Source organism: Ciconia boyciana, chromosome 4, assembly GCF_034638445.1.
Source record: "Ciconia boyciana chromosome 4, ASM3463844v1, whole genome shotgun sequence".
NCBI classification, from domain to species: Eukaryota; Metazoa; Chordata; class Aves; order Ciconiiformes; family Ciconiidae; genus Ciconia; species Ciconia boyciana.
The window spans coordinates 76,092,430-76,106,474 of NC_132937.1; the positions used below are offsets into that span (position 1 = coordinate 76,092,430).

At 38.1% G+C, this 14,045-nt stretch overlaps 1 protein-coding gene across 5 annotated transcripts in view; it reads left to right on the forward strand.

Moving 5' to 3' along the window:
* The window catches only part of PAM (peptidylglycine alpha-amidating monooxygenase), a 139,447-nt gene that overhangs the window by 98,823 nt on the left and 26,579 nt on the right, over positions 1-14,045 (forward strand). The window contains exon 15 of one of the 5 annotated variants that reach the window (XM_072860182.1): positions 12,908-13,210. The exons of the other annotated variants lie outside the window; for them this stretch is intronic. Coding sequence (XP_072716283.1) covers positions 12,908-13,210 — 303 coding nt within the window. The remainder of the gene's footprint in view (positions 1-12,907; positions 13,211-14,045) is intronic. 5 annotated transcript variants of the gene reach the window in all.

Genomic DNA, 14,045 nt, shown 5'->3' on the forward strand with positions numbered 1-14,045 from the left:
GTAGCAACTTCATTTTACCCTCCTTAGTTTCAGGTAACTGAAGCAAATACTGTTACTTCACTAAAACTGAAATAGTTGTAAAATCGTTATATTGCCCTGGAGAGACTTACAAATCTGGGGGTTAGGCACATGGTCAAAGAGACAGATTTTGATGTGACTAGTATTAAACCTAAGCATTTGCCTCAAAAGAGAAAAACAAAAAAACCTGCCATGTGAAAGTATCTGCCCGCTAATAATGCGTTTATCACATGATTGCCTGGGCATAGGTTTAGAAGATGTACTTCCTGCTGCACTCAGGCAGTTCATTATATCAGCACCTCCAGGAGTTATCATTGCTTTTACATTTAAATTTTCAATTTCATCACCTTTACTCATCAGAAACACATTAATAAACAATGTAAATATATTGAAATAAGTAGTAACCATCACGGAGTGAACCACCACTCAGCATGAAGACAAAGCTAAATCCCTGTAGTGTTAAAATTAAACTGAACTTACCTTAATGAAACTGATCTCATTATATTGTTTCTGAAACAGCAGTGTCACTGTTTTGTGAAGATAAACTGTTCATAGGGAGTTAATTATTGTAGGAAATGCAATTGATTTAGACATTTGTGCATATTGGATAGTTTTCTGTTCCTGCTGAAGCACAGAGTCCCTAGCAAAACAAATATTATTTATGTTTATTTTTTGTTCATCAATAGAAGTTTGATTAAATTCTATTCAGTAGATACAGTACTGAAAAAAACTATTTTCTGTTCATAGCATTCACCATGTCTGCTAGATGTGTCTTCTTTCCCTTTGGAAAAAAGGCCTAAATGTGTTTCATTCTGTTCGTTCAACACTTTCCTAGCTATAGTCTGTGGCATATTATAATATAGTTTAAGTTCATTTCGGTATGCAAGCAGTGAAGCAGCCTTCATTATTGAGAAAGTCAGCTGCTGCTGTACCTGAAAGCTGTATAGACACAATAACAGGAGTAGTTTCTTAATAACAAGGAATATACAGCTGATGGTTAATCAGATGTGCAATATTTAATTTGTTGACCTGTGGCTCATGATTTGATATCTCATTTTGTGTGCATTAGATGTAATCATAAACTTTCTTTTGAGGCAGAAAGGGCAATTTTTTGTCCTAGTAAAGCCAATATAATTATGTTTAAATGGTTTAAAAAAAAAAATTTAAGGCTGACTTGAACTGAAAATTCACTTGCAGCATGTAAACCAAAAATTAGATTTGATTTTTTGTTTTAGAAGGACATGTGTGTACACATGTATGCGTTACTTACACATACATGGGAGAGAAAAGAGATGGTATTTTCATCTTATTTCTGGTATTAATGCTTACTGTGACACTTACGAAAGTACATTTTTGCTTGTCTCTGGCTTAGGGAATTTAGAAGTTATTACCGAAAAAGTAACTAGTATATTTTTGCCTCTGATGATGGAATCTGAAGTGAGAGTCAAAGTTGTGATTCTTTTGCTCTCAGTATTGGTCAGTTGTACTGCCAATACATTTCCCCCTCTCCTCCCCCCTCATTCCCCCTTTATTTCATGATTACCATGAGCACAAGTTATTCCAGGAGCTCAAATGGTGAAGTTCAATACGAGTGAAGTTAAACATCTCTCTTTTTGAATGTCCCAGCTAGACTCATGTGATGTCCCTTTTTCACAGCTGAGTGTTTTAAATGAAATCCCATGAAACCTCCTACATTTAAAATAATATTACAGCTTGATTCCAGCATTCAGAAATTAGCTTTTATAAAGTTGCACTTTAAGTCTGCAATCATAGAATTGCTGTCCTGGTGGTGAGATAGATTGCATAGAAAAATACCTCACTGGACTTCTACCTCATTTTAGAGATTAGAATGTGTATAGTGAGTGAAATAGTAAAAGAAAAGAATATAACTTCATGGTCTAAGGCAATTTAATGCTCTCTGGTTAAAGTGTGTTTTACTCTGAACTCTGATAAGAGTTGCTGAATGGTTCTAGGTAGCTGAGTACCTTTGTGAAATCTGATTTCCTGATCTGTTTTCCTAGTCTTTGAGGATGGACAAAACAAACAACTGAACCTAAGTCTTGCATATACACAGCTCCTACTGAAACTGACTGGAAATGTGGCTTGAATGTAAGATGTGAAATATAGTGCAAGTACCCTGTAAAATCACATTTTGAGATGTTTCTAGGTGGACACCCAAAATGAATGGATGCTAAATGACAGTTCTGGCTGTAATCTCTAGCAAAGTAGCATTAATTATGGACCTTAATTTCATAGGACAGGCTGTGATAATGAAGTAATTTAGTGTAAGTGTTTCATAAACAGAGATGATGGAATAGAAATGTTAAGAGAAGTCTTTCTGTTCGGTTAAAACATTTGTTCAGGAGTGCTTTGAGGGGGATTCTTTGGATGAGGTTAAATATAAATACATAGTGATGGCCCATTGATTGTGTGAGGAGGTTTCTTTGTGAGAAAAATTAACGTCATAATCCATACAAAATTGGGCTGAATTAAGGTTACACATTAAGGTCTGCTATTAAGGTAACAATTCTGCTGTTTATTACCTGTTAGATGTCTAACCCATCTTTTAATTGTTTTCAGTTGTTGTATGCTATATTTGCATGTGAGTGTGCACACACAGGGAGAAATAAATACTTTTGCACAACATTTTTGTTACACTGCTGGAAATATTTTGCTAGGTTGTAGCTGCATCTGTGAGATGAGAAACTGAAATGTCTGTTCAGTGTTGCATATTTCGCTGTTTACGTGTGCATTTCTGTGAAAAGCTCATTACAATAAAAATGTACTGAACAAGGCTTTTTGTATCTGGGATAGACATTTCTGATTGATTTAAGTGAAAGGAGGATTTATAGCTCCTCTTTCTGCCTCATCTCTCTTTGTTTCCTTCTTAAAAAAAAAAAAGAAGGGAGGGGGAAATGTGAAGGGAGGCCTACAATTTCTTGCAGAATAAGTATTGAAAGGAAGAGGAAAGGAGAATCAGTGTGCAGACAGGTCCTTGATTTTTCAGGTAATGAAGTAGTGCATTTCTGTGATAGTATTACATGACAAACCTATGGCAGCAGAGTCAACCGATAAGACTTGATGTATTTTTATGCCAGCATGTGTAGCTATGAGTTACATTCCTTTTTAAAATAAATGTCATCATTTATCTTTGCTAGTTTGTGTGTGGTTATAAGAAAAGAGAGGAGTTCAATTTGGTAGGTGGTTAAAATTTCTTAGGTTGATGGAGAAAGAATGAAGCTCAAAACAGAACACGAATTCACTTTCCAGTATTAATGTGGGATGCCTAGAATGAAGTGTTAGAGACATTTTTAGATTAAGGCCAGACATATGAGAAAATCTTTAGATGTTTTCAGGCTTGAGATGCATGTTTGGTGCTCAGAGATTATATGAGGTCCCTTAAATAGAGTACAAAAGTAAGAGAAAAGTGATGGAATTAAACCTTGGAAGAGCAGTATTTACAGTTAGAGAATTATAATTAGGAAGATCCAAAATTGCAGAGGATTTGCTTGTTTCAACGCTGAAAGATCCTGCTCGAAGGTGTAAAGAAAAGACGAGCTTTCGATTTGATTAGAATAAGGTTATTCATAATCTTTACAAAAGCATCTTCAGCACAGAAAAGAAAGGAGCATCAGATCTAAGCAAAAAAACTGCGATTGGTATAGGTTGCATACTTAAGCAGGAAAAGAATATAACAAGCATTGTCGTGATTTAACCCCAGCCAGCAACTAAGCACCACACAGTGGCTCACTCACTCCCCCCCCCCCGGTGGGATAGGGGAGAGAATTGGAAGGGTAAATGAGAAAACTCATGGGTTGAAATAAAGACAGTTTAATAGGGAAAGCAAAATCTATGTGCACAAGCAAAGCAAAACAAGGAATTCATTCACTGCTTCCCATCAGCAGCAGGCAGGTGTTCAGCCATCTCCAGGAAAGCAGGGCTCCATCATGCGTAACAGTTACTTGGGAAGACAAATACTGTCATTCCAGATGTCCCTGACTTCCTTCTTCTGCCCCCAGCTGTATGTGCTGAGCATGATGTCATATGGTATGGAATAGCCCTTTGTTCAGTTGGGGTCAGCTGTCCCAGCTGTGTCCCCTCCTAATTTCTTGTGCCCCCCCAGCCTACTTGCTGGTGGGGTGGTGTGAGAAGCAGAAAAGGCCTTGACTCTGCATAAGCACTGCTCAGCAATAACAAAAGCATCCCTGTATTATCAACATTGTTTTCAGCACAAATCCAAAACATAGCCCCATACTAGCTGCTATGAAGAATATTAACTCTACCCCAGCCAAAACCAGCATATCCTCCACCCCTTATTCCATACCATTTACATCATGCTCAGGTCTTACACTGTCCAATACCTTTTCATTACCCACCACCCCCCTTCCCATCCCTTGATATAACACATGGATATAATTCCCTTTAGTCTATGGACCACCCCTGTGAAATGTCTGTGAAATGTCCCTAAATGTCCACAAATATCCACAAATTTCCCACTGAGTTCATTTAGTCCATGACTTTGGGCTCCATCTGTTATGGTGGTCACTCACGCCAGGAGAGGTGGTGTGTTGCATGGAGTTATTTGGCACCAAAGCCAGCTCAGATGGGTTCACTGCTGCACTTGTAATGCTTCTTGTCAGGCTTGTCCTCCATTGGTTCAGGTGGTTCTTGCTATAGTAATTCCCATAACATGCAACTCACATCCTGGGTTACAATAATTTAAAGGCATTTCCATTACAATCTCCATGCCTGGTCCCTTTGGGCCAGGTTATAGGGTTTAACATTGTAGTGAACTCCTCCCCTTGCCCCTGCTCCAGCTTGGACTTATCCATAGACTGCAGTCCCTTAAGGTTGTACCTGCTCCAAGTGGAGCCTTATCTGCAACCTACAGTCTCTTCTATACGTGCTGCAGCATAGACTTATCCACAGCCACAGTCACTTTGAGGTGCACCTGTTCCAGCATGGCCTTCTCCATGGGCCACAATGCCTTCAGAGATATACGTGCTCCAGTGTGCCCTTACCCACAGCCACAGTCCCTTCGGGAGTAAACCTGCTCCAACATGGCCTCACCTATGGCTGCAGTCCCTCCAGGGGTGTACCTACTCTGTCGTGCGCTTATCCATGGCCACATGCTTTGAGGTGCTTTGTGCACAGCACAATCTCATGCACAGCCACTGATGCTTCAAGGTGTACCTGCTGCAGCAAGGACTTATCCACAGCCATAGATGCTTCAGGGTGCACCTGCTCCAGCGTGGACTTACTCTTGGGCCACAATCTCTTCAGAGGTATACCTGCTGCAGCACAGACATAACCACGGCCACAGATGCTTTGAGATGTACCTGCTCCCGTGTGGACTCATCCACAGGTCACAGTCTCTTCAACTTGGGTTCACACTGGAGTTCCAGCCTGTCCTGTACAGCAGCACAGAAACAGCAGCGCATGGCTATTGCTGTTATCAAAATGTTCCCAGGCACAGCAGAGTAAGACGATTAGCAGTACAGCAAGCAGCGAAAGTAAAAAGCAGCCGCTAATGAGCACTAGACTCTAATATACAGTAAAGAAGGCAAGGCCTATGGCAAACAGAGGAGCCTACCAATTAATAGCTAAACAGCAATAACAGCTATAAATTCGATCTAGCGCATTCCAGTCAAACCTGTCATTATCTCAAAAACTTCGAGCCCCACACTGGGCACCAAAAAGGACTGTCATGGGTTAACCCCAGCCAGCAACTAAGCACCACACAGCTGCTCACTCACTCCCCCCCTCCAGTGGGATGGGGGAGAGAATCAGAAGGGTAAAAGTGAGAAAACTCATGGGTTGAGATAAAGACAGTTTAATAGGTAAAGCAAAAGCTGCATGCGCAAGCAAAGCAAAACAAGGAATTCATTCACTCCTTCCAATTGGCAGGCAGGAGTTCAGCCATCTCCAGGAAAGCAGGGCTCCATCATGCGTAATGGTTACTTGGGAAGACAAACGCCATCATTCCAAACGTCCTCCCTTCCTTCTTCTTCCCCCAGCTTTGTATGCTGAGCATGATGTCACATGGTATGGAATATCCCTTTGGTCGGTTGGGGTCAGCTGTCCCAGCTGTGTCCCCTCCGAACTTCTTGTGCCCCCCCCAGCATACTCACTGGTGGGGTGGTGTGAGAAGCAGAGAAGGCCTTGACTTTGTGTAAGCACTGCTCAGCAGTAACAAAAGCATCCCTGTATTATCAACATTGTTTTCAGCACAAATCCAAAACATAGCCCCATACTGGCTACTATGAAGAAAATTAACTCTATCCCAGACAAAACCAGCACGTGGAAAGAAGACATTTTAACTTTAATGTTTCAGTCTTCACTGTTTGACGCCTGGTTTACGTTCTCTGGTTCTTAAAATTATAGAGGGACTTTCCCTAGGTATTTTCTGTAATGTAAAAGACTACTTATCAATGAACAACTGCAAAAACTGCTTATAATATCATTAACATGTCTGAAGAAATGGAAAGTGGACATTATATTAGCACAGGAAAAGTTCAGAGAAAAGATCCAAGGCATAGCACAAATATAAAACACACCAGAAATTTTTTATTATTATTATTATTTATTATTATAGGCAACATGTTTTCCATATTTATAATTTTCATGTCTTTTTTTAAACTAAAGCATGATGATGCTTGAAAGAAATAAATTGAAGATAGCAGAACTACTTTTTAATAAACATAGTCTCATATATCTGATTTTGTGAGAAGAAATGTATTTACAAGTATGTGCTGCATGAAATAGAAATTTGAGGTGGAACTGGCACACCATGTGCCTGAATTACAAATGTGTGCAATATATCTGAATAAGCACAGCAAAGTCCTATGTAGCAAAACCATTGTGTTTATTGCTAGGCATTTAGCAGTAGCTGATAAATATATTTTTATTGTAACAAAATGATTGGTGCTTGTCAGGAACTTATTACTGGTCATGAAGGAAAGGAAAGAATAGGGCAATTAGGAAACTGCAACCAGCTTGGGTTTTGAGTCTCAGGTTCTGATTTGTTGGTGAAGAACACACTTTTGTAACAAAATGTATTCCTCAGTGAAGATTCTTTCATCTTCTTTCATACTTGATCTTACCTTTAACACTCTCTTTTACAGTTACAAACTCCCTTAACTTAGTGATTTTATAAACTATGCTTGGACTCTCAAAACATGTACGTTAAAACATTTTGACAGTTGAAGAAAAAAAAGAAACAATGGATTAAAACCAAAGTGCATTTACATTTTAATAGCCCTTCTTAGGGATATGCAGACATAGAGGGAAACAGCTAATGATATTATTTTTTAATCTTTTCTTCCATATTTTTTTAGCTCTGTAAGCTGCTTAGAAATGCCTTGAGGGCAGATACAGTTTGTGTTCTTCAAACATGTCAGTTTGGCTATGCTATCCACTTAGGGCACAGTGATGGTGACCAAGAATCTCTAGAGCAGCTTAACCCTTTTCACTTCCTCATATCTATGCCTCTTTTTCCCAGCCACTCAAATCCCTTCAAAGAGAAAACAGCCTTACTTAATAATTTTTAGTTCTCAGGAATCTCCAAGTCTTTCATCAAAGCAACAGATTATCGGTGTGGTAGAACTTGCATGAAAAATAATAGCAGGCTAGAAGCCATTTTGAAAGTTGTTTTGCCCTATTATGGCAAATTGTGTCCAATGTCACTTCAAATAAATAGACATTAGATTTTGTTCACTTCTGCAATGTCTTTTCATGCCTTTCTCCTCTTCTTTTCTACCAGTAATGTTATCTTATGTATGCCTGTTAGAATGACCTTAGTAGCTTCATCTAGGAGCCAAAGAAGGCAAAGAAAATTAAACTTTTGATTTTGATAAATGTTTATTTGGAAGGCATTTACTCATGATGGCACAGTCCTGAAGGTGATACTTGCAGCCAAATTTATTTGGAAGGTAGTTCTTCAGCTGAAGTAGACATTCTCTGATATGACTCTTAACATATTACGTAGATACTATCTGAGATTTAAGATGAGGCGAAGTCATAGTTGGAGTACATATCATTTGGACCCTGATTTCAGCACTTCTCAAAAGGCAAGGCACTGACTATTTTTGCTAGATGAACACGCTAAACAGAAGCACATCCTGCTAAGAGAGAAACATGCACTCTCAGAATACACTCCATTTTATTCAGAGATAATTATGAAACCCAAAGTCAACTATGAAAACTTGTCTCTTACTACAATCATAGTAGGACTGAGACATGAGTTTGGAGAGACCAATATACTGTCTTCATGTCAAATCAGACATGCTCAAGAAGAGGAGAATTTCAATACAAACGTTCAAACGTTCACCCCAGCTGAGCTCCAGCAACACACAGATAAACTTTGCAGTACCAGTCCCATCAACACAGAGGACTGCTTGCTAGATTTTTGCTCTTGATCCCTGTGTTCTGGTTATTTCCTGGTAAGACATCATTTTGTCAGAAGGCCGCAGTAGTGGCTTTGTGTTTTAAATCCTGTTCAGTCTGATTCCTAACAAAAGTCTGGAAAGCCAGTTACAGACTGGGGAGCCTATCTGAACTGTCTCTGTGAAACTGTACAGGCATTATGACACAAATACATATTCTGGAGATGAGAATTCTCAGGCACCACCAGGGTGTTCTTGCCTTTTTTCTAAAATGCAATAAAATGAATTTTCACATATGTATCTTAACAGCTACACATTCAAACTCCATGGACAGGCTTACTATGGCTGAACTTTCCATCTGTCTCATAGCTTGATCCTGCAGCAACACGGCTAGATACTTCATCCAGACTGAAAATTGGTACTTCCAACAGCATAATGGTGTACTGCATAAGCACCATGGACAGTGACTGCTTGCTGCAGAGTTGGGGAAATCTTGCTCTAGCACTGAAAACAAAGGACTATTTTTAGACATGGATAGTTCAACACCATTGGGATTCTACCCAGACCTTGGTGGTCAATATACTAAGCTGTTTTATTAACCTTAAACTAATCTGGTCTTTTATTGAGATCAGGTGAGGTTCAGCTCACGGGTTGCAGTGGAGTTTCCAATATTAAGACTTTATTTGTGTGTATGACTGTTTTCCAAAACACGGTTTGGTAAAAGAATTTTCCTAGTGTAGAACCACTATAGTAATTAATTTTAAGGTTACTGAAGTATGCTTGTGCATTGTTTCATTCTGGAGATGTTGATCTTGACAGCTATCGCTTCCTCCAGAATAGAATAAACTCTAGGTATTTGTAGCCAGTCATCTTTTACTGTATTACATAGAGGGAAGTGTCCTGATAGCTTACACAAGAAGTGCATGTAAGTATCCTCTGTGAAACAAACCTAATCAGTCAGCTTCCCTGAGACTGCACTGCTAGACTTCAGTTATTTCAACAAGAGCAAGTTGTTCATTCACCCATGTCTTCTTTTAGTCATACCCAGGCATTCTAAAGGCCAGGCTGTCTCATCTCAAACAAGACCAAACAACATAGTGCATCTTGCTGGTGTTCCTTTCCCACTGAGTATCTTCAGGAAAGCAACATCCTGCAACTGTTCTAGCTAGTACAAGACAGCTGTAAAGCAGCAACATGAGATTGTGCTTTGGTGTTTGCTGGATATTGATTTGCAGAGAGCAACTGTTAATCAGAAACGACATGAGTCTGCTTTTTGCTAGTTATCTGTAGTGAATTCTGAACTACTTAAAAATATGCTGCTTACAAATTTATTGGAATCTGCCTGGGGATCACAAAGCTGAAAAAAGTTGGTCCGAAATAATATGGGACCTCCATTCAATGTGTGGAGTCTAGGGAACAGTTGCATGCACTGAGTAATCAGGAAACTTCAATTCTTCTCTTTCACATCTGCACACATCTTTTCTGCTTTGTAAATACTCTGAGTGTTGTCAAGATGCCAAGGAATTGACAGAAGACTTCAACCTGCTGTTTGTGCCAAGCATATGGAGATACTGGGCAGATACGTAGGCTTCATGGATGTCTTCTGAACTTAAGGTGTAGAGATTTCATATGCATTTTCTCAAACACATTTACTTAAGGTAAAGATCACAGATTCAGAACAGCTACACTTCAGACCACTTTCACTCTCTGAGGCACACCTTTTTTCATACATTCAGTCAGTTCCTAAATATTCTTAACTGTTGTGGTTACAACACCCCTGCTTAATGAAAGCACTAATAGGACAAGCTCAGCTTGGAAAATATCTCATCTATAGCCACTGATAGTGACTTACTCAAACCACCTTACTCAGTACTCCGCTGCTTGTAAGTTCCTCATATATCTTTTGATCATACGTTCAGTGCTAGGAGAAAACTAAAACTGATCAACCTACTTGGAATTGAGTCCCTGACTAATAGCTCCCATAAAGACCATTGCAATTTTCTATGAAAGCACTTTGTCCTAAAAATTGTTTCCTGGGCTTTTATTGTTTTTAAGTTGGATTCCCCTGCTGTCTTTTATTCTTGTCCTCCACTGAGTCCTGTCTCGTAGCAGTTTCTTTTGTAGTAAGAGAAGGATATTTCAGACAGGTAAACTGAAGCACTTTTTTGTTTGGTTGGTTTTTTAAATCAACAACCAATATTTGTTTTAGAGGGTCAGTTAATTATTCTGTGGCAGCCATTGCACAACAGAGGTAGAATGCGATGTCTTTGGCTGAAGTAGGAAGCTGGCAAACTTCATTGTTCAAATAGAATGAGCGTATGAGTTGTGAGTTAGGGATCTGAAACCTTTATACAAACTGTAGCATGTTGTTCTTTTTGTGACCAAGAATTAGAAGTAAATTGACCAGACTGTTGATACAGAACTCGGAAAGAGTGCACTGGGCAACTGCATTTTAAAAAGGTCTGCAGTTTAAAATAGCACCAGACTTGCTGGTTTAGGGAGACTTTTCACAGTTACATTAGGCAGAACACTGCTTTTACCATTCAGACCTCTCCGTTGGAAATGATTGCATATAGAGAAGTCAGTGGGCTTTGCTCATCTGTGGGTCTTCAGCCATGCATAAAACCAAAACATTTATTCATAAAAACTTTGTTTAATTTTTAAAATGATGCAAAAATATAGTTTAGGCCAAAGGAGCGTATTATAATACCAAATGTTCCCTAAGTAAAGGAAATTCCAGATGTGTTTCTACATCAGCACTAATTTTTGGATGCTTTAAGTAGAGACTACTGAACCTGATTAATGTAATTATAACCCTTTCTCAGAATAAACATGGCTTGTATCCAAAACTTATATTATATCATACTTTTTGAATATTTGGATTTGTTCTGGATCAGGAGTTGGACTAGTTGAATGACAGGTATTATGAAGCATTCTAGCTTCACAATTGTATTTGAAGCAAATAATTCATATTTGTTATATAGCTTAACAATTTTTTCTCTTATCTAATTTGCTTTGTTCATATCATTGAGATTGGCCCTGTTACTTCAGTGATTATTTTCTGACAGAAGATTTAATCTGGGATATTTCATTTCCAAGGCCAAGGAATGGAATCCTATGCAAAATCATTGAACTAGGACTGTTTATAAACATGACAGATCCTTTTAGGATCATTTCCAAAAGACTTAATTTCTTCTGTCCCAGGCTGCAAGTGATGGTTTCTGGTTCTAGGTGGGGTTTTTTGGTGAAAGCTTCATTAGTTATAGTTTTGCTTTTCTAAAAAATGTCTTATATAGCCTGTCATAAAATAATACAGATTCTTAATTATGAGTTATTTGTACTTAAAATGAAATAGAAGTATACCTACTTGCATTAAATCTTAAAGCATATTGGATGTCTCTTTCCACTCAAATGGTGCAGTTGTATTTTACAGAACTGATAATAGTTTCAGGCAGCCAAGATATTTGGTTAATAAATTCTAACAAGTTGGGTACCTGGTGCTTAGCAGAGAATCCCAGGAGAGGGATATACTTGTCGTCATGTCATCACTTTATTTAACCCTGCAAAAAGAATTGAACTTCTTCAAAACCTGTTTAGGTGGTCTGAATGTTTTGTGAAGAAAGTTGTGGTTCTGGAATTTACATACCTAATTTTTGGTTGTTTGCTTTGAGTGATTGTTCTGGAATTTACTGAAATGCTTGTTGATGTCTAAGAAGGCTATAGTGATAACTGTGTTGCTAGCAAGCAGCTTGAGAAAATACTGTTTCCTGTGTTGCCAGATGATGTTGTGACTAAGGGGTGTTACTGTTTGGAGGAAGAGGAGGGACAGGACCCAGACTGAATTACTAAATGAAAATTTAATGGATCACTCTGTTTTACTTGTGTGTCTTCTTTCCACAGTATGCTCTATGGAATCTGCCTGCAAATGTGAAAGTTTGTTTTCTTACAGCCTAAGCTTCTTATGCGATGACAGATTTCAAATAAATATATTTTGAAATGCATCATGACTGTCTATTATTGTCTTTATAAGTGAACAAATTGATAAAACTGTAGAATTTCTACCTCTTTGTTTTATAAAAATAGAGTAAGTCTGCAGTAGCCTGGCAAATTCAGATAATTCCATCATAAATATTATTTTTCTGAAATTTGCACACTTTTTTCTCTTTTTCTTTTTCTATTTCTTTTTCTTTTTCCTTTTCTTTTTCTTTTTCTTTTTCCCAAGAACATGTTGCAGAGGTGATGATTTTTTAATGCCAGAGTGTCAGGTAAAAGTGGACATTTATATGTAAATTAAAGTTGATAAAGATTCGACGTTATCTTTTCATATCAGAGACTCGGGTCATTCAATTCCCAAGGCTGAAACAGTTCCCTTTTATACTACTTTTGACAATGACTGTTTGAATAATTTTGTCACAATATACTTTGCTGAAGCTTTCTAAAACTACATGATCTGTTATAATTGTTTTTTCCTTCCTTTCCTCTTATCTTTTCTCTTTTCTGTACAGGTGATTTCTATTCACTGCTTTCCAAGCTGCTAGGAGAAAGGGAAGATGTACATATGCATAAGCATAACCCTACAGAAAAGGCAGAATCAGATCTTGTAGCTGAGATTGCTAATGTAGTCCAAAAGAAGGATCTTGCCAGAGAGATCACAAGTCATGATGAGAGGGACAATACTATTCTTGTCAGAGACAGAATTCACAAATTTCACAGACTAGAGTCTACCTTGAGGCCACCAGAGAACAGACATTTCTCTTTACAACAGCGTAAACATGGTGAGGGAAGCTGGGAAAAAGAACATACAGGAGGTGGGTTAGGGGTTAATTTTATACAATGAAATGCAATGTAAGAGCTGTGATCCACATTAGCAAAATCTGAAGGGAATATCGATTGATGCTTGGAAATATTTTACATGACAGTTTTCCTAATTATGGAGATGGTCTCCCTCTATTTTAGAGGTATTTCAGAGGGGTCCTTTCCCCTCTACATGTAAAGAAAGAATGTATACCAATGGCACAATACCAGTACTTTTTGGAACATAGAGTATTTTTTCCACGCTCAAGACTTTTATTTAATAATTTGATATCAATTATTCTAAAACAAGGTAAACACAGGATATAGTAGTCATGGGAAGTGAAGAATTTTCGTAATACAAGTAACTACTATAAAACGGTCACTGGGATAATCGATGCATTTTATGAGTTTTCTGATTACCTTGGTTTGTCAGATACAAGATTTTATAAAATTTATTGCTGTAATTCTATCGGACTTTTTTCTATCATTCATAAAGAGTGGTAATTAATCCTCAAAATTCTTGAGAAGTAAAATTTTCTGCATATTTATTTCAAATTGGGCTTGGCTATCCACATATTCTTGGACAGGCTGTTTTACTATACTAGGATTATAATTCATTCCCTTCAGGTTTCTATGACAGCAGAAACCATGGAAGTATTATGTTTGTTTTACTTGCATTTTGGTCTCTGTGATATTGATTGTGCTTAGTCTTACTCGCTAATGTGGAAAGCCAGATAATGCAGCATGTAACGAGTATCTCATAAAAGAAACTGGTATGTATGCATGAAAGTCATCTCTATGCGTAACCTGTACCAGCACATGCTTGCTTTTATGTTGCAACCAGCCAGC